Consider the following 19,877-nt stretch of genomic DNA (forward strand, 5'->3'; position numbering starts at 1 on the left):
AGCAAGGTCGAGGTGAGAATGTACTAGAAGAATTGGTGGTATTTCGATTAAAGATTACCCCAGGTAACCTTCTTATTATTTATCTAAGGAGGAAAATAGTTTCTAAAAGTTAACAATTTTGATATTTATTATGTATGTCTTTGGAAAAAGATCTGCAAACCATATGATTTTTGAATCAATTTTCCTTGGCAAATAGTGTTGCCTTTAAAATTCTTTAGACTGCAGAATGAGAGATGCACATTTTTCTTTGATAAAATAGTATGTCAAAATGTTATAGTTGGAAGCTATTTGAAAAGAAAAGCATATCTATGTGATAATCTAAGAATACGTTTAATTCTGTTTGGAGACCAAAAAAAAAACTTTTGTAGTTTTGTATCCCATGTGAAATTTGATTGTGTCTGATTTTTGTAGACTAAAAACTTTTGTAGTTTTCTACTCTGGATAAATTAGACTATGATATTGGTTTGAAGAATATTAAAACTTCACATAACAAGTCAATGTTGTACTTTTGACTTTCTATAAACTTCACTGTTATATAGAAACAAATTGTACAATTTTTTTTGTCCTTATTGTTAGTATTCTAAATACTAAGTGGTATGTCTACTTGTGCATAGAGGGAAAAATACCAGTGACTTAGAGTTTGTGATTTTGTGCCTCTATGGAATGAACTTTGACATTGTGTAAAGATTGTCAAAGAGAATGGAAGCACTATAATTCTTTTGTAGAATAATATTTTACAAAAGAGGTTTCATGTTGCCAATGACACTTTGATAGCATGAGAAAAAAATATGTGGAAAAACTATTTTCAAATACTTGAAAAATATTTTTGAGATCATATTTAAAATATGGGGGGGGGGGGTTCTATGCTTATGACAAAGATAAAATTATACTTAGTGTCTAATTTAAATTTGGAGGTCAAGATATGAAATTCGATGATACTTTTGTATTGTGTTAGACCCAAAAAATTCTTGGAGTATATTTGATATTGTGGTCGTTGAGTTTCTATTTTTCTAGTATATAGGATGACTAGTATGAAACTACCAAATTATATGTATACTTGTTCAAAATGATTGAGTTCTTTTATGAAAAAGTGTCACTTAAAATGTTGTGACTTTTCAAGAAAAGATATGTCTATTAAATATAACTATTTATATAACATGAATAGTCATTTGTCATGTTTTGTAAAAGAAGCATTTGGACTATATTGCCTTTATTGAACCCGATGAAACTTTGTTCAAGGGTAGTTCTATAACAATCCAATTGAAAGTTATGGATATGTCCTTCCGAAAAGGACATTTGACAAGGTGATGACTCTAAACAATGTTTGTATCACACAAAATTGTAAGAAATAGGAACAAAATATTTGTGAGAAAAAGCTACCTCGCGAAGAGCTTTTCAAACTCAATATTTTTATTTGTTCCTACTTGCTTGAGTCAAACTGTTTGTGACATGAACACTCGGGGCATGTCAATTAGAAAACCTTGTAAGGAAAATTGATCAACTTAAAAGTTTTGTCTAACTTTGAGTGCAATAAATAAAAATGTCAAGTTTTTGTGGAATCTAAGTATGGTGAGCATTCTTATAAATCTGTTGAAAGCAATTCTAATCCCTTAGAGTTGATTTACACTGACATTTGTGATATGAAGTCAACACCATCTCGTGGTGGAAAAAAGTATCTCATAACTTTCATCGACAATTGCATTAGAAACGACTATGTTTATTTGCTGAATGGTAAGGATGAAGTAATAGAATTGTCTAGACAATATAATATTGAAATTGAAAATCAGTTGGGAAAAAGATAAGAAGTGATAGGGATGGAGAATATAAATCTCCTTTTGCAGAAATATGTTTGGAAAATGGATTTATCCATCAAGCTACTGTCCTATACACCTAAATCTAATGGAAAAAATAATCGAACTTTGAAGAAAATGATGGCTGCATTACTTCTTAGTTCAGGTTTACCACAAGACTTGTGCGGAGGAACTATCCTTACTGCAAAAGGGAACAATAATTTTTTTTGTCTTTTTAGAAAGAAAGCAACTTTGTTTGTTCAGGACACGATCTATTCCATATGAGGAATGAAAAGGAAGGAAATCCAACTTCAAATACTTCAGAGTGTGGGGGTGTCTAACCAAAGTCCAAGTTCCTATTCCTAAAAGGATTAAAATAGGACCTATGATTGTGGACTGTAAAATTAGACTTGAGTAGTCTAGTGAAGGATCTAAAAGACCTTGGAAACAAAAAACGAGAATGTACTTAATAAAGAGATTCAGAGGCGTATTAATGTCAAAGGACATCTACTTCCTTCGAATATGATTTTGTATCATTTCTTGTGTCTTCTGTAGACACATCCTTCTGGAAAGATGGTGTCAATAGTGAGATTGATGCAATCTTGAGCAACCAAATTGGAAGTTAATTGATCTTCTTCCAAAAAATAAACCTTTGGCTTTAAAGTGAATCTTCAGAAGGAAAATGAAAGTCAATAAACCTTTGGCTTCAAAGTGAATCTTCAGAAGGAAAATGAAAGTCAATGGAACTTTTGACAAATATAAAGCAAGACTTTTTGTCAAAGGCTTTAGACAAAACAAGGTCTTGATCTTGTCGATAGCTCGTCAGTAACTAGAATTACATCCATTCGGATGTTAATATTATTAGTTGTGATATATGACCTCCAAATTCATCAAATGAATGTGAAAACAACTTTCTTAAATGGAGAATTGGAGGAAGAAATTTACATGAAACAGCCCGAGGGTTTTGTGGTTCCCTGGTAAAGAAAATAAAATGTGCAAACTTGTCAAGTCACTTTATGGACTAAAACAAGAACCCAAACAATGACATAAGAAATTTGACCAATCCATGTTGGCAAATGGATTTAAGAATGATGGACGTGATAAATGTGTTTACATTAAAATCACTAGGTCATTGTTTGTTTGTATATTGATGATATGTTGATCATCAGTAGAGACACTAATGACATAAATGCTACTAAACGTATGCTAGAAAGCAAGTTTGATATATAAGATCTTGGAGTTGCTGATGCGATCTTAGATATAAGAATCCATAGAACTCCATAATGTTTAGAATTTTCACGGTCTCATTGCATCGAAAAGGTACTTGACTAGTTTAAATATTTGGATTTCACTATTGTCAGGACTCCAATAAATTTGAGCTTTGCATTTCAAATGAGTGAAGGCGAAAGTGACTCACAATTGGATTGTGCTAGAGTATTGGGAAGTATGAAGCATATCAAGAAGTGTATGCGATCAGATATAGTATGTGCTATTAATAAATTGAGTCGATTCATGAGTGATCCCAATCGAACTCATTGGATGACAATGAAAAGAGTGTTGGGTTATTTAAAACATACTCAAAACTATGTCGTGCATTATAAGAAATATCCAACAGTATTGAAATAATATAGTGATGCAAATTGGATCACCGGGATCAAATGAAGTAAAATCCACGAGTGGATATGTATTTATTCTTGGTAGAGGAGCAGTCTCTTGGAAATCTTCCAAAAAGACATGTATCTCTAGCTCTACAATGATCTCTGAGCTAAGTGCTCTAGATAGGGCCAGTGAATAAGTTGAAAGACTCTGAAATTTCTTGATAGATATTCTTTTTTGGCCCAAACCATTGGCATCAGTATGCAAACACTTTGATAGTTAAGATGCAATAGGTAGGGCATGGAGCATGATTTATAATGGAAAGTCTCATCATATAAGATATAGACATAATATCGTTAGAAAACAACTACACTCTAGTGGAATTATCACAATTTACTATGTAAAGTCAAAGGATAATGTGTCGGATCCACTTACAAAAAGGCCTAACTAGAGAGAAAGTTGAAACATCATCTAAGAGAATGGGTTTATGGCTTAGGACAAGTTATCACGGTGGTAACTCTATCTGGCAGACTGGAGATCCCAAGAGCTAGATTCAAGGAGAAAAACAAAGTTGTGACTGATGGTTCAACATTGTCAATCAACTCAATTCATTCTCATGATGAAGACAATGTTCAGGAATGAGGTTAAAACATTAAAGCTTGTTAATGAGTTAATAAATCTTAAAGTTTTTAATGATTTGCTAAGTTTGGCAGACTTGACCAAATAGTGTATCTGGGCAATGACATGGTTAGAAATCACCTATGTGAGTGTGAAGTGTAAGCCGTTTCAAAGAGAATTATTGTCAAAAGTCTATTCTCTATACACTCATGAAACCAGGAGGTGTTCATGGCTGAAACGAACACAACCGTAAGAACCATAAACGGTAAAGGGTTAATTGTGTGACATATGGTTGTCTAGGTATACACCAAAGCTCGATGGTTCAAAGATATCGCATCTCCCGATTGACCGAGTATATCCGACATATGTTCACTACGGAAAGTCTAAGGGGAAACCTACTTATCCAGATGCAATTAATTCTAGGTTGTAAAGTACACATACTTGTCCGTTTCTTTGTCTTGGAGTCATTCACCATTCATGTGGGGGATTGTTAGGTTTTAAAAGGTGTGTATGAAAAATGAAGAGTTGCAACTTTTATGAAGAGTTGTGATTTTTATGAAAAGTTGCGACTTTTATGAAGAGTTGTGACTTTGATGAAAAGTTGCGACTATTATGAAGAGTTGTGACTTTTATCAAAAGTTGCACTTTTATGAAAAGTTGTGAATTTTATGAAAAGTTGTGACTTTTATGAAATGTTGTGACCTTTCCGAAAGATTGTTTGTGACCTTTCCGGTAAGGCACAATAAGAACATTTTCACACTACCCTTTGTTTTCTATAAATTGAGGGATTTCCTCTCATTTTAGTTGAACGGATTTTTTTGGACTTCTTCTACTACTACTAAATCTAGTATTCTAAGTGTACTTTACTGTCGTTGAGTGGTTCGCTGACACCACGGTTTTAGGTATCGATATATCGGTGAGTAAGATCATTCTATCCTGGGAGGATATATTCCATTAATCTCGGGTACTTGAGGGGAATAATTTCCTTAAAGGACATTGTGCATTCTGTGGGCTCGATTTTCTTTCTTTGAGAAAAATATTTTTATATTGTTTCTAATCTATTTCTGATTCTATTTTCTCTACTAGTTTTAATTTTCTTGTTTGAAAATACTCTTTAAACTTTGTTGTTTCTTACCAAGTTCTTCAAAATTTTGCTCTAAGTATCTTAGGAATACAAGATGAACAATAGATACTAAAGGTTCTACTCGAAGAAAAAAAAAGGAATTGAAAGTGGAGTTTGAAAGATAACAAAGAGATGGATCTCCGTTTCCCGCTGATGGAAATATCTATTAAAGATAAGTCTTAATATTAAATTCCTGTGAGAAATATATTTTATTTGCTTAATTTTGCTAGCATAACTAAAATTATTACGTAAATTAAAGGTCATAGTCATTTTTGAGAACCTTCTATGGAAAACGTAGTGTGAAAAAAAAGAGAGAAGGGAATGAACAAGGAAAATTAACATGTTAGTGGCAAACCAGTTTTGAAGGTAAGCTTCAAACTCAATTGGAATACTATGCAAAAATTGACATGGATGTTTGGTTTGTGTTCTCCAAATTTGCTAGAGTGCAATAAAACAGGTACGTTGTCATTCGATTTCATTATTAATTTTAATGGGAAAATTGTAGCTTCAAGCTTAGAGTTATTAAGAAAATTTCAATCAAAATAATTTTAGTGTGTGTGTGGAAATTAAGTAATCATGTTGTTTTATTTAAAAAGAAACGACATTTAATTTGACAAAGAGAGTTGACACTAATTTTTTTTAAAAAAATTAAGAAAACTAATTTCGAAAAGATTAAAACAAAAAATCTAATGAAATCTTATAAAATGGGTTCAGGGTTCATATTAATGTTTTAAGAAGGGTTTGGAAGCACCTAAAACATCCGCTAACTTGCGGTTATCCGGTAATCAAAATATTTAGCTAATTATTTTTAAAAGACAAGCATGCTTAATTAGATTAAGAAAATAAACAAACTAAGACTTAAAATCAGTTTTAGGGGAGAGGAAAATATTATAAGGATATTACTTAAGTAATATATTTTTGCAAATATTTTAAAGTCAAGTAGAAAATAAGATATACTTGTTCAATTTTAAAAGATATGATTGATTCATCTTTTGGGGAATTGAATTAGGGAAAAACCTCAAAATTAATTAAACAAACAAGCATGCAAAATTAATTCAGTAACAAAGAAGAGAAAATTTGGGCCCAAGTCTGGTTTATGTCTGTCTGGGCCGGTACTTGGGCCTAATCTCTGCACTTTGGGTCCTTTGGCCCAATAGACTATCATAAGAAACTGATACTTTAGGCCCATCTTCCACCTGTCCTAAATTAACAAGATAATTTCACTTAACAGCCCACAAATAGAGACCCAACAACATCCAATCCCAAGAGCAAATCCAATACCAAGTCAAGACAATACAACAACAATCAGCCCATACCGACATCAACAGCACACAGACGCGTACAATACGCGTGACTGACCCCTGTACATTTTTTTCTTTCTTCTTCTCCGCGAACCAGTGCAGCGAGAACCTAGAACAGCGCAAACTCCAGCAATGAATCCTTGCATTAAAAATCTGATAGTCAATGATCGAATGCCATTGTGATTTACATGTTATTTTTTCAGCTTATTAAGAGTTTACACTCTAGACTTTGCTTGAGTGACATACATGGTATAGTTTGTTCTTTTAAAAAGGTTAGTAGTATTTGTGTGTATGTATTGAAATAATATTTGTTCATTCTTCTCACTGTAACTAGTAAAGAATAGTTGTCAAAATCATTTGGGGTTGTTGGATTAGCCCATAATATTTTATTGATAAATGATTGTCGTGTTGAGTACTTATTAGTCACTTTAATGTTGTTTTTTTAAGGGAAAAGGTCTGAAAAATACTCCAACTTTGACCGAAATTGTTGTTACGATACCAAACTTTATGGAAGACCTTTTACCCCCTCTACACTATTTAATAGTGTATTTTAATGGTATATATGTGCCCACGTGAACACGTTACTTTTTATAATGATGCAATATTTATAATGTCCACGTGGACACATATATACCTTTAAAATACACTATTTAATAGTGCAGGGGGGTAAAAGGTCATTTCCAAAGTTCGGTATCGTTACAACAATTTCGGTCATAGTTCGGATATATTTCAAACCTTTTTTCCTTTTTGTAAAGAATAGAAATGTGTTAGAATAGTCTTATCGTATGCTAATATGATTTAACCTTTCTTTGTATGTGAATCTGCGAGTCCTCATGGACTTCTCTATTCTCCTTGCAGTTTCTTGTTGGGCCACGGAGGCCTTTTATCAAGTCAGTCGGATAAATAAAATTGAAGAACAGGTCTTTAGAGTTGACGTACAGGTCTCGAAGCGAAAAAAGGGTTGGATACGCACAATATATATCAGCCGTATACGCTGTAAATTACATTGAAAATGGGCTAGAAGAGCCCTAAATTTTCAGCTATTGTATTTTGTAATTATTTGGCCAAAAGCCTATCTATTTTGACTATGTGAAAATTATATAAATGACATATATAAGACTAATATTTTCAAGTTATGACAGTATAATAAAACTTTCAAGTTGTAACAACAAAAAATTTCAGGTTGTAACATTTTATTAAAAAAAAAAGATAATTTAAAATAATAATAAAAACATTTTTTTGAAAATCATAAAAAGAAAAAAAACGGATATGTCATTAATTTGAATACATTAAGGATAATTAATAATGTCATAAATTTAGGGTATTAAAAAAATAGGAATATTTGTTCTTCTTTTTTTACTCAATCAGTTAAAATTAATTCAAAAAAATAATATTTGTTTTCCTTGTTTAGCTCAAAGCAGTTAAAATTTGTTCAAACATATTATTTTCTTTTGTTGGAAGGTTTATCTCTCTTCTCAATATTTTCTCTGTAAACTATCACTCTCATCTAATTCATATTCGTTTTTATTCAATAATCTTTATTTTCTTGTAGTGGACGGCTTCTTATTAATATTAATAAAACATGGTGGTAGATCAGATCCTTCAGGTTAGTGTTCTTTGCGATTTTTTATTTGTATTGTAATACAAACCAAACGTTAAAAAAAATTATGAATACTGATTCTGGAAAAAAATATTCAGATTTTGTTTGTGTATAATAGTTTTAATTATGGCGTTTTTGGTATGAATATTCACTTTTGAAATTACATAAAATTTGTTTAAATTAGTATAGACTTTGGTTTGAACATTCATTTTTTTATATGTTTCTGGTTAAAAAATTAAATAAAATTTATATGAATTTGGTATATTGGTTATACCATGTTGGTACGATTATAGAATTATATTTGAATGAATTTCGTATACTATTTGTCTAATAAATGACAATTAATAGTTAGAAGTGGTATTATTTTGGTATTATAGTGGCATGATTCTACTGTGAAAAAGTGACGACTTATATCATGAAATAGGTATAATTTTGGAATGAAATAGGTATAAAAAGTGTGCATCATAATTGTATGGTTTGTATACTGATTTCAGATTTTTTGTTGTGTATAATAATTTGAATTATGACGTCTTTTTTTAAAAATGTATAACGTTATATTTTGGTATGAACATTGAATTTCTTCATTTTTTGTCTGACCATTTTTAATTTTTTGGTATATTTCTGGTTAAAAAGATAGATAATTTTTTCTTTGGAATTTGTATACTAATACTACCAGACATGACAATCGATAATGTTTTTTGGAACGATTTCTGGTTTGATTGTATTTTTATTTTTTTGCATTATATTGTAATGAATTTTGAGAATAGTAATGTAATGAATTTGGTATACTTTTTATTAAAGAAATGATAATTAATATTTCTAAGTTGGAATTATTTTGGTATTCTAGTGGCATGATCCTGGTACGAATAATTGATAACTTTTGACATGAAATAGGTAAGAAATGTGTGAATAAAAGAATTGTATGAAATTTGTATACTGGTATAACATATGTGTTTTTACTTTTGTATTATGTAATAACATATGAAATTGTTTAAAAATAGAATATATATTTTTATACTTTTGTATGAATTTTGTATGCATAAAAATGGTATGAAATTTGTATAATGATATAACATATGTATAAAAGTTATTTATATTTTTGTATGATGTAATACTAACACAATAATTTATGATGAAACAGAAAAATATGCAATTCAAAAAGTGTCGGAGCATAAATTATTGTCACCTTGTTCAAAAAGAACGGTAGGGAGACCACAACTTGAATGTTGTAAATGGTTTGCTGATGTGAAATTCAAGAGGTCTAAGATTACGTGCAGTACATGTCATTGGGAGGAACACATTCGGAAGACATGTTCAAATTACCCTTATGAAAAAAGACATAATTTATTTTTATTTTGATTTGGTTGTTTTATTGTGGCAAACTCATGTTTTGAGTTATTTTGTCTTTTAAGTCAATGAATTATAATTTCAGAATATTTATTATGTGTGCTAGTTAATCATTTGTGTATTCAGTATTTTTCAAATGTATACTCAAAAATAGGTAATGTTGGTATGCGATTGATATCGATTGGAAAAAATTAAGTCAAATCTTAGTATGAAATTGGTATACATTTGGTATCCAACTGATGTCCCAAGTGGTAAAAATTGAAAAAAAAACAACAACATATAATTGAGATTTCAACTGAAATAGCCAATGTAAAACTAGTTAATATTGTATCCAATTTATATAAATTTAGTATCGAATTGATATCCCATTGAAATATTGAAAAATCAACTAGATTTCAACCAAATTAGACAACCTAAACAATTTAATGTTTTATTCAATTGGTATCCATTTGGTATCTAACAGATATCCCACTTGAAAATGAAAAAAGGAAAATGTAACTGATATTTCAACCAAATTAGACAATCTAAAATAAGTTAATGTTGTATCTAATTTATGTACACTTGGTATCCAACTTGAAATTTTAGAACAAAGACAAAAAATAAAAATGTATGAAATCGGTCTCCAATGGGTATAAATCTGGGAAGAATAAATCTGACTGTAAAACAATGCATATTATATATTGTTGTCAGAAATTGTAGCATAAGAAATATACATCACCCAAAAATCAAAACATGTAATTAAAAGTCTAAACTACAATAATTAATACAAGTTCTATATTTTCCTCTCTCTTCAATTTATATTCCGTATTTAAGTGTGATTTATTTTAATCATATTTAGGCTAAAACTTAGGAACTCCTTATTAAAGATTTTGTGATCTCATATTATCTACATATATCAACAAATTTCAGAATTAAATATACTTATTTCACCCACAAAATAGTATTTTAGATATATAAAAACACACCAAAAACGAGTTCAAAACTTCAGTAAAATGGTTTTTTTCTCAAAAAATCAGGTTTTAGATTAATTAAAATAAAAAAATGAAATCAAATTTTCAAAATATAGAATTCTTAATTCTAAAAAAAATAGATTAAAAAAAATATATATCAAAATTTAAAATTAAAAAAAACATCAAGAAAAATAAATAAGATAGATTAAAGAGAGAGAAAATTACATGTTACAATATATGGTGATAAATTTTTATTTTTTTTAAATTAATGACCCCAATAGTCATTAATAAATAAAAATTATTTGAATAGTAATCAATATTTATATTGGAAATAATAAAATAATCAAAATAAAAATCAACTAATTAGGAGAATATCAAGGGAAAGATTTATCTTGTCAATTATAAATTACTATATTTATGGAAAAGATATTTTGAGAGTAACATGAGGGTGGGGTGTGGGTTGACATGTGATAAGTTAAAAAAAAACCCTTAAAAAGTGTAATAGATAATTACAAATTGATTCTCTCTCATTAATATTATTTCTCTCACCTATTAATTATATAACATTATATAATATATATTAGTTAATAATATATAATTAATTAATTTATAAATTAAAACTAATCTGTTAAATACTTGTAATTAAAATGTTATAAGTAGTAATATAAAAAAAGTAGATCTAAAAGTTGTAATATTAATCCTTAAATAGATGTGTGGTGTGATTTTTCCATGAAAGAATTGGAAATTTGGGCCAAATTTGATCTTAAATTTAGTCCAATAAGGAGTAAAAGTATTGGTTATATTTGAATTTGAAAAATAACCAAATGGATTGCAAACTTGACAATTGAATTAAAAATTTAACCAAAAGTAAATTTAATTGGAGAACTTTGGCCAAATCTTAAACAAGACGAATTCAAACAAAAACTAATTAACGGGTTTCTTAAATTCAATGATATGAAATAATTGACTTAATTATAAACTAAATAGTTTGAAAATCATAACCATAATTAAAACTAAAGTAAATTAATAAAATAATTAACTAAAATGTAAAATCTTTTGAGATGATTTTCAAATATTTATAAAATGTACCAATCATATAAAAACCATATATAAAGCATATTTATTATTCAAAATATTATTAAAAAAATGACTAAACTTCCTTAAAACTTGGACAATATTTTGAATTTTTATAAAACCAATTATTTCAAATCGTTTAAAAATTAAAGGAGCTCGAAAACTAATTCGTATCGTGGCGGGTCAAAATTGGGTGTGAACACATGGCCCCTCAAGATGGTAGAAGAAGATTCAGAGAAATGATAATCCCGCTAAGAAAAATTAATTTGTTTAAGCGGATGATATAAATTGTTGTGGTCATTTCCCAAGCGAATCTTGTGGCTAATATGTGAAAGTGAAAAATTGGGTGTTAGATTTTTTGTTGAGTACATTTGTGCTAACTAAAATTATTCTGTGTTCTACACCCAAATTAGAAAAGAAGAAATTTTTATATATGTTGGTGATTCTGGAACTACTTAAGTTTTTAGAATAAATATATTCTTGTTAAACTTTCACATCTATATATTGACATTATCTGAGTAGGTATATGATTTTAATATTTGTGCTAGATTGGTACTTGAGATTTTATGAGGAAAAGTTGATTAATGCGAAATTGTTAAAAGATTTAATGAATGATTTCTTTGAATTTGATAATGTGTCAACAAATGTTATTATGAACAATGATGATATGTTAAACATGATTTATTTGTGAGTTAATATTGCTCAAGATGAAAATGCTAGTGTTTGTATTTACTTTATTGATTCATTTGAATTGTGATATATTAAATTTGTACATTTTAATTAGAGTATTTATTTTATATATAGAAATAGTACCTTGACCTTTTGAATGACCAACTAATGAAATGACCGGTTTTGTTAACTCTTAATTGCTCATATTATTTACTCTTAATTGAACTTTAGTACTGCAACTTAAAGTCTATGTGAAAGAGATATTTATAGCCTATATATGTATGTGTTTTTCACTTGAAAAAAGTGTAAGATTTTTGTTGAGAAATAAAAATGGGTCTTTTGATATATTTTAATATGTTATTGTGGCATACAAAATTGAAAAAAGTTATCCATCTATTATGAAATATTTGAAAGTGCAGTGGTGTCTTGCTAAGGTTGTGCTACATGATCCTAAGAAAGAAAAAATTGAATTAAAGATTTTTGATTGTATGCTAATAGATGTTGCATATACATATTTGTAGTAATCAATTGTAATGTGGCGACAATCCACGAAACTGATCCAACTGAATACCTCCCATCATGGTCCTACACTGGGACAAGCTTTAGATTGATGACCAAGCTCTCTATAGGTACAACAAAGTTATGTCATCCTAGCCTGGGAGTACCAGATGTTTGCAATGCCTAGAAAAGAAACTCTAGCTTGGGGAACTCTCTAAACCGTTAGTCAAGCCCTCCACAATCATAACAATATCTATAGCATGAAGCCTGGCATGAAGAACACGATAATCTGCCCTGCTTGCCTTTGACAAATTGAGAACCACCCCTAGCCAACTGCACCGGGGCCTTGTGACAATCTCGAACATAGTGGCCTACCTTGCCACACTCATAACACTCATCACCAAGAGCAACTTGTTGTGCAGACCAAGATGGGGCAACATGAGACTCAATACCCAAAGGTCCAGAATGACCATTATGAAAAGTCAGGCTTGAACTCTGCCTACCGTAGGCACCACAACCTACCTCTAAACCCCCTGGGATTTTAGATGCTACCTCTACAGGCTTGATATGTCAAGAAGAAAGATGTCCTTTGTTGAACTGATACTCACCTCCAAGTGGAATGTTTTCACCACTGTTCTGATGCCGAGGTCCCTTACCACTATCTTTGTAAGTCTCAAGGCACGTATGCTCCACAACCCTCACATTACTCATAACCTGGAAAGGTAGACTCTGCTTATATCAGATGCTCTGATGCCAACCAAAGTGGCAAAGCCAACTCAACTCCTGATCTTAAGGGAACAATGTGGGCCTATACCCAACCCACTCTAGAAAACCTAGCTCATAGTCATAAACGAACGATGAACTCTACTGGGACCGATCAGCCCAACTCTTCTTTGAGGAGCACCATCTGCACCTAAAACTGAACATGCGTAAGTGTACCCTCGAAGTAGCTCGGACCTCCTAATATTGAATCTCGAGGAACTGAGGTAGCCAATGACCCTGTCAAAGCTTGGGCTGCCCCTAAAATCTCTGAATGCTGAAGAATGCCTCCGACCTGAACGTCCATGCCCAACTGAGGCCCTCTAGCCCGACCACATGCTGAAATTCTAGTGGAATGTGTTGATGCTCCATCCACGTCGGTCAAATTGTTTGTATTATACATCTAGGAGAGAGTAGATTCAAAAGAAGCAGTTTTAGAGGTTAATCAAAGAAAAAGCACATAATAAGAGTAAAAAATAGAATTTCCTAAGAATGCCCTATAGCCTCTAGAAGATAGGATACGAACGTCTCCACGCCAATTTGTAGTACTTTACTAGGCATTTACCCTCGTAACAATGATGTCGGTCAACCTATAGCTTTGATACCAAACTGTCATGACCCAATTTTCTTAGTCAAGATTGCACCTACTACATTCCACTAGTAGGTAAGCCTAACCTTAGCTCGGATTCATAAGTAACAGACTACCAACCATAATTCAACCACAAGAAGCATAAAGCTTATAGCAAAGTAAAGAAACGATAATCAGTAGAAAAATAATACATGAACCATCCCAAAACATGTCATCAGTCAGTAGTTGAGCATCTAATCCAAAAAAAGAGTACAAGTCTTTTACAAATACAGGTTAGGTACAAGTTGTCTCTGAATACAATATAAAGACTAAGCCTAGCCAAAACAAATGAGCACTGGTAGCTTCGAATGCCAGGAGCTCACCCAAGTCTCCAAAACTCCAAGCTGCTCTGAATGACTCCAAATCAACGGCGATAACTCAAAATATGATCTGGAGGGGGCACAAGTGTAGTATGAGTACCAAAAATGGTACTTGGTAGGCATCTATCAACTAAGCTCAAAGATAACCAAAGCATAAAGAACAAGTACTAAGGTAAGCATAGCACAAGCAACTAAACATGATATTCTAAAATAGACAAGTAATAATGAAAGACACAGGATACAAGAAGAAGAGTCAAGAAAGTACCTGGAACACAAGGCAACAACCTATTTATAAGCTACTAAGATACTAAGTCAACTACCCAGGGTCACGAGGACCCACTACCACAAATCTAAAGTCAAATCCTATCAAGTAACAAGGAAACAATAACAGAGAATGGAAAATAGACAAAGAATGACCTAGTCGGACCCCCTTAAGCCGGGAAGGTATAAACAACAACCATAACTTAACCGACCCTCATAATTCAGAGGTGCAGTCATCAAACAAGTATACTAGTGATAGTAAATGCATATTAATGCAGGGTGAGCAACAAAAACCTTATATCACAAGCACCTAATAAAGGGGCCACCCTTCCAGACACTAGACTCCCACGGGCATTAGACTAGCTAGAAAGATTAAACTCGGGGCTGCCCTGCCAGACTGTAAACTCCTAAAGGCACCTGCCCAGCTAGAAAGAGTAACAACAGGAATTAATAAGACAAATCCATGCAAGAAAGGGTGTCGATGCGCCAACTAGTGAAGTAAAATTGAACACATCCCAAATTCCTCTAATATCTCAAGTAGGAAAGAAGAATAAAATCCAAGTAAAATAATATCTCATCATGAACATAACTATGCTAATGCATGAGTCGGGATCGTAACACAAAATCCATGAGAATAAACAAACAATGCAATGCATGCCATCACCAACATTCAAACAAGGCACTCAAAGTCCAACAAATATATAGCCAACAAACCTACTCTACCAAATCGGATAGCACTAACATAGAATCCAACTAGTCCTCGCACACAACTTCAAGAACTATAATATAATCATAAGTTAAATAAGGGTACAATAGGCCTACAACTAAATAAAAAGCAAAGGGATAAGAAAAGCTTCGAAATAAATAAAGGGAGAGCAAACTCAAGGGATGGTCCCTACACCAATCATACCTCTCCAGTCCCAGACTGAGCACAACTAATGCAAACCTACGGCTATGACGAGCCACCAAGGTCTCAACCACCAGCACAATAAGACCAACCAAAACATGCCCTGTTGGGACAAAATCATAACTATAAGGGAGATAAAACATAACCTAAATCATCTAAGATCCAACCTAATCTAAGGCCACAACGTATCAATCCTAACAAGGATAAGCAAGATCATCTACACTACAAGTGAAGCTGCAAGCCTAAACTGAAGATCCCAACCCCCACCAATAAGCCCATGGCTCCTATAGAGTCAAGAAAATATGGAATGAACTAGAGGAAATCTATTTACCCAACAAATACAATTCGAAATTACATTAAACCTATGTTAAGCATTATCTAATAAGCTCTCATGAAAGTAGACGAAAGTCTACCTCAAAGCCGATCACGAGCGCTCTGAATCTACCACACAAGGGATATCCTCTCTCGAAACGCCTCCAAACACCAACACACTATCAAATTATCGATCACCACATCATTATAAACGTTTAGACACTAAATTCACAACAATTGCAAATAGACCCAAAAATTGTGTCAAAATGGGAATGTGGGACAACATCAAGAATCCTTGAATTGACTCCATCAAAAGGTTCTAATCGACTAACCATGATTATTTCCTGAAATAGGACTCAATTTTGTGCCAAGAACAGCTCAAACACAATAAGCAATTAAAACACCAATTAAAGAAGACAATCAGCCCACTCGCGGATGAGAATTCCCTCAAACCGTTTCTTTCCACACTTCCACGAACACTTTAACATGTATCCACGATCATCACAGACATTCACCACTTTGAATCACTCAATTTAGAGCTCCTAAAATTTTGAAAAGAAGCTTTGGAGTAGAACTGATTGCATGATTGGTCTTTTTTAAAAGATCAGTCTCAAAAACTCTCCGCGATCGCGGAGCCCAAGACTCGCGTTCACGGCCCACATGAAAAAAGGAAACCACAAGCATGGTAACTGGGCAGGGACCTATTCCTAAGCCATTTTCAGTAGACAGACAGGGAAAAGGACTAAAAACATTCTTCGCAAGATGAGAGCAAGCATTAGATGAAGCCGACTTTGTCCATCTCGCATATCAACTTCCTCTATCGATAGCGTAAAGCCGCCCAACACAGAGAACGAACATGGTCGGTAGGTAATTAATCTTCGTTTGGATAGCAGTACGGTACACGCATCAAGATATGATCTTAAGCCTCGGGAACATGGAGAGTCAGCTGGTCTGACCTCCGTGAACGCGGATGGCTTCACGCGAATGTGGCTCTCAAGGTCCACAGCCTCCCGTGATCGTGGCCATAGGTCTCACGATCATGAAGGCTAAGAGCACAAGACTACGTGAACATGGAAACCAGGGCCCATAAATGCGAAGGCCAAAAAGTCTATGCACTAGCTACTGTACATCAACAGGTTTTCTCAACTTGGAATTTTCCGACAAGGTGCCCGAGATTCGTTCGATATCTCGTGTATGCAAACTAAATAAGCTACCCCATCATATTCGGCATTCTGAACTCAAAGGAACCGTCAAAATTTCCATCTAAGGTCATCTCAATGGAAAGTTGGTCCCACACCTAAGTTCTATTTTAAGCTAAAATCCACACGAAGGCTCATAATGAGACTGAAAGCCTCAAAAAACACACAAAAGGTCATTCTGGACCAAACTTCACGATTCAGAGGTAACCATTGTGATGAAATTCTCATTCGAGCATATTTACTATGAATGTTGACCGAAGTCAAACCTTAGCTTATACTTCAAAGTTAAAACGCCTAACGGCACAAACTCACACAAGAAGTCTCGGGGCCCGAACCAACCATATCCCTACCCTAAAATGGCCCATACGAAGTTTATGAAACCATCAAAATTGTATTCTGAGGTTGTCTTCCTAAACCTTTGACCGAAATCATCTGTCCATGTTTCAGAAGCTCTAAAACAGGGAAACTTGCACAAAACCCAAACGAACGACCCGACGACCAATCTATCAATCCTAGCAAGTCATAAATACTTGGGTCACTACAAGAAAGCTCTAAATGCTAAAAAGATCGAAAACCAAAGAAAATGACTTAAAGGATCATTACAAAAAATTCATAATATCTTCCATATACATAATAGAAATGCACCCATCCACGGAAAGAGGTAGCACATATATATCTAACCTTATTTAGGTATTGACAAGCATACCATTATTTATTGGTTTTCATACATAATTAATATGTGTATTCTCCAAACATATAATTTTATTTCATACACTAGGTGAAATAGCAAAATACTCATCACACAAGCACAAACACACGCACACATAATGTATTGAACCATTAAACATCATAAATTTCTTATATTTTGATAAGGTGATCCTCCATATCCTTGATTGCATCAAGGAAAAAACCAAAGTCAGTGAGGGGCTCGGGGGTATCTCCAGTTTTCTTCTCATACACAAATGTCAATGTAGTCCATTGGTGTTCACTGGATGTGATAACAATTAACGAATTATACAACTCTAACACATTCCCTTCAATCACTTTCCAAGTGATTGATTTATTCTGAGAGTCAACAACTTCAATCACTTGCTTGATAAACTTTTCTTTTCCATCTGTAGTCATTAGAATCAGAAAATTCAAGAGATGTTAATCCTAAATAAAATGTTCAATTCCTTGTAAAACATCTAGACTAACATAAAAGAATGTATCTTCATCTAATTATTTATTTTGTTTTTCCTCATTTTTCACATTGGGGAGAATATGGGTATCAGTGGGACATGTATAAATTTGGTTATATTATGTTTGGTATGATTGAAGTAATTTTAATTGAAATGTTTCGTTGCAAAGTGTTTGAAAAATATTTCCAGATGTTTAATTAGCAAGTAAAAGATGTACTACGAAAATCATATATGGAATACTAATAATAATATTAATAAATCATAGTGTTTTAATTTAATGGAAGTTTAGAGTGATAAAAACTATAGTAATATCTAAGTGTCAAGTGAAACAAGTAAAAATAATGCTAAATAACTTCCACCCAAAAGGGAAAGAAGTTCACTTTTTCCTTTATTTATGAAAAATATTTTACTTGGAATTTTTTTTTTTATTATTCATCAAAACACGGTCATACTAAATTACTTTCTCTCGGAAATAATTTTCTTGAAAATTGACTTTCGTAATATAAAATACACCAAACAATAAAAAATTTAATGCAAGAAAAGCATATTGTGTGTGAGAGAGAGAGCAGAAAAATATGTGTTACCTTGGTTATATTTCCAGCTAACAATCGAACCAACTTTTATGGTTTCACCTTCATGAATTTCAAAATGCTTGTACTTAGTAGGGTTTATATTGGGTATATGATGCGTATTGGTGTGAAACATATCATGAATTGAGTGTCCTCCACACCTGACCTCAATTGAAGCAATCAACTTTCCTTTCACACCCATTATTTCTTCTCCTTGGAATAGCAATAACTTGTAACACAAAAATTGTGAGAAAATGTTTAGAACTTGTAGCCTTTATATAGATTCTACGTAGCTGTAAAATTCAAGCTTGTGATAAAATATTGCCACATTTGAATATCCTATTATTATTTGTGGCGCTGGAAGATTAGTGTTAGTTCATTAATTTTATATAAAATGAGGTTTTATTTTAGTTATAAAAAATTTAACTTTCACGGTCAAATATAGGTGTCCCTGCTAATTAGACAATTATGAAGATATTTTTACAATGTTAATTATGTCTTAAATTTTTGTTTGTAGGTTTGGGATACCAATTGTGCTAATAGATTTCACAAAGAAAATATAGTGTCCTTGTATAATCGGGAGTATCTTTCTTATAGGTTTGGGACCACTAGAAATATTTATACATGGGTTGTAATTGGGGATTGATCATAAATAATTATACACTTCTTCACTTTTATAGTGGAAAACTTTTCTCTGCTTCTGCTCGAAGGATTAATTAGTTGAATTGCATTAAATCGTTATTTTTTTTCTTCTCTATTTGTTTTATATGTAATTGTGTGCTAGTACGTCAACTCACAATCTTTTTGCAATAAACGATATCATAGTAAGGCTAGGATTTTCTATATATAATAATCAAGGATTAAGATGTCTTCATTATCTTAAGAATGATGATATCGTCCCTGGTGTAAGATGTTTATTGAAGGCTATGGAGGAGGTTTTCCTAACGAGATGAAAGAATCAGAAAGAAAAAAACAGCCTAAATCATAGAGATTTGAGTGCAATCTTCATGAGAAGTTGGAAGATCTATGTTTTATTAAATTTCCCAACCATCTTATGATACTTTTATTAACACATTGATACAAAGATAATATCTCACTAGATGATAGTATTAATAATGCACTAAAATTTAAAGAGTTAAAGAAGAGCTTTCTATAGAGCATATATAACTAAGGAT

The 19,877-nt window shown here is 32.2% G+C and overlaps 1 protein-coding gene across 1 annotated transcript; it reads right to left on the reverse strand.

The window, feature by feature from the left end:
* Positions 1-17,629: 17,629 nt before the first annotated feature.
* On the reverse strand, positions 17,630-18,944 carry LOC102594605 (kirola-like). The gene is made up of 2 exons (XM_006338821.2): positions 18,718-18,944; positions 17,630-18,067 (listed from the first exon to the last, which is right to left on the reverse strand). Exons 1-2 carry the CDS (start codon positions 18,902-18,904, stop codon positions 17,811-17,813), a joined length of 444 nt encoding a protein of 147 aa, XP_006338883.1. The 5' UTR covers positions 18,905-18,944; the 3' UTR covers positions 17,630-17,810.
* Between the last annotated feature and the right edge of the window lie 933 nt (positions 18,945-19,877).

Source organism: Solanum tuberosum, unplaced genomic scaffold, assembly GCF_000226075.1.
Source record: "Solanum tuberosum cultivar DM 1-3 516 R44 unplaced genomic scaffold, SolTub_3.0 scf00006, whole genome shotgun sequence".
Classification (NCBI taxonomy): domain Eukaryota; kingdom Viridiplantae; phylum Streptophyta; class Magnoliopsida; order Solanales; family Solanaceae; genus Solanum; species Solanum tuberosum.

What these genes read in the sequence shown, in the direction of transcription:
- LOC102594605 (XM_006338821.2), bottom strand. Translation starts at nt 18,904, where the DNA reads ATGGGTGTGAAAGGAAAGTTGATTGCTTCAATTGAGGTCAGGTGTGGA. An exon ending in TAGCTGGAAATATAACCAAG is followed by an intron (nt 18,068 to 18,717) that starts GTAACACATATT and finishes TAATGACTACAG; the next exon opens with ATGGAAAAGAAAAGTTTATC.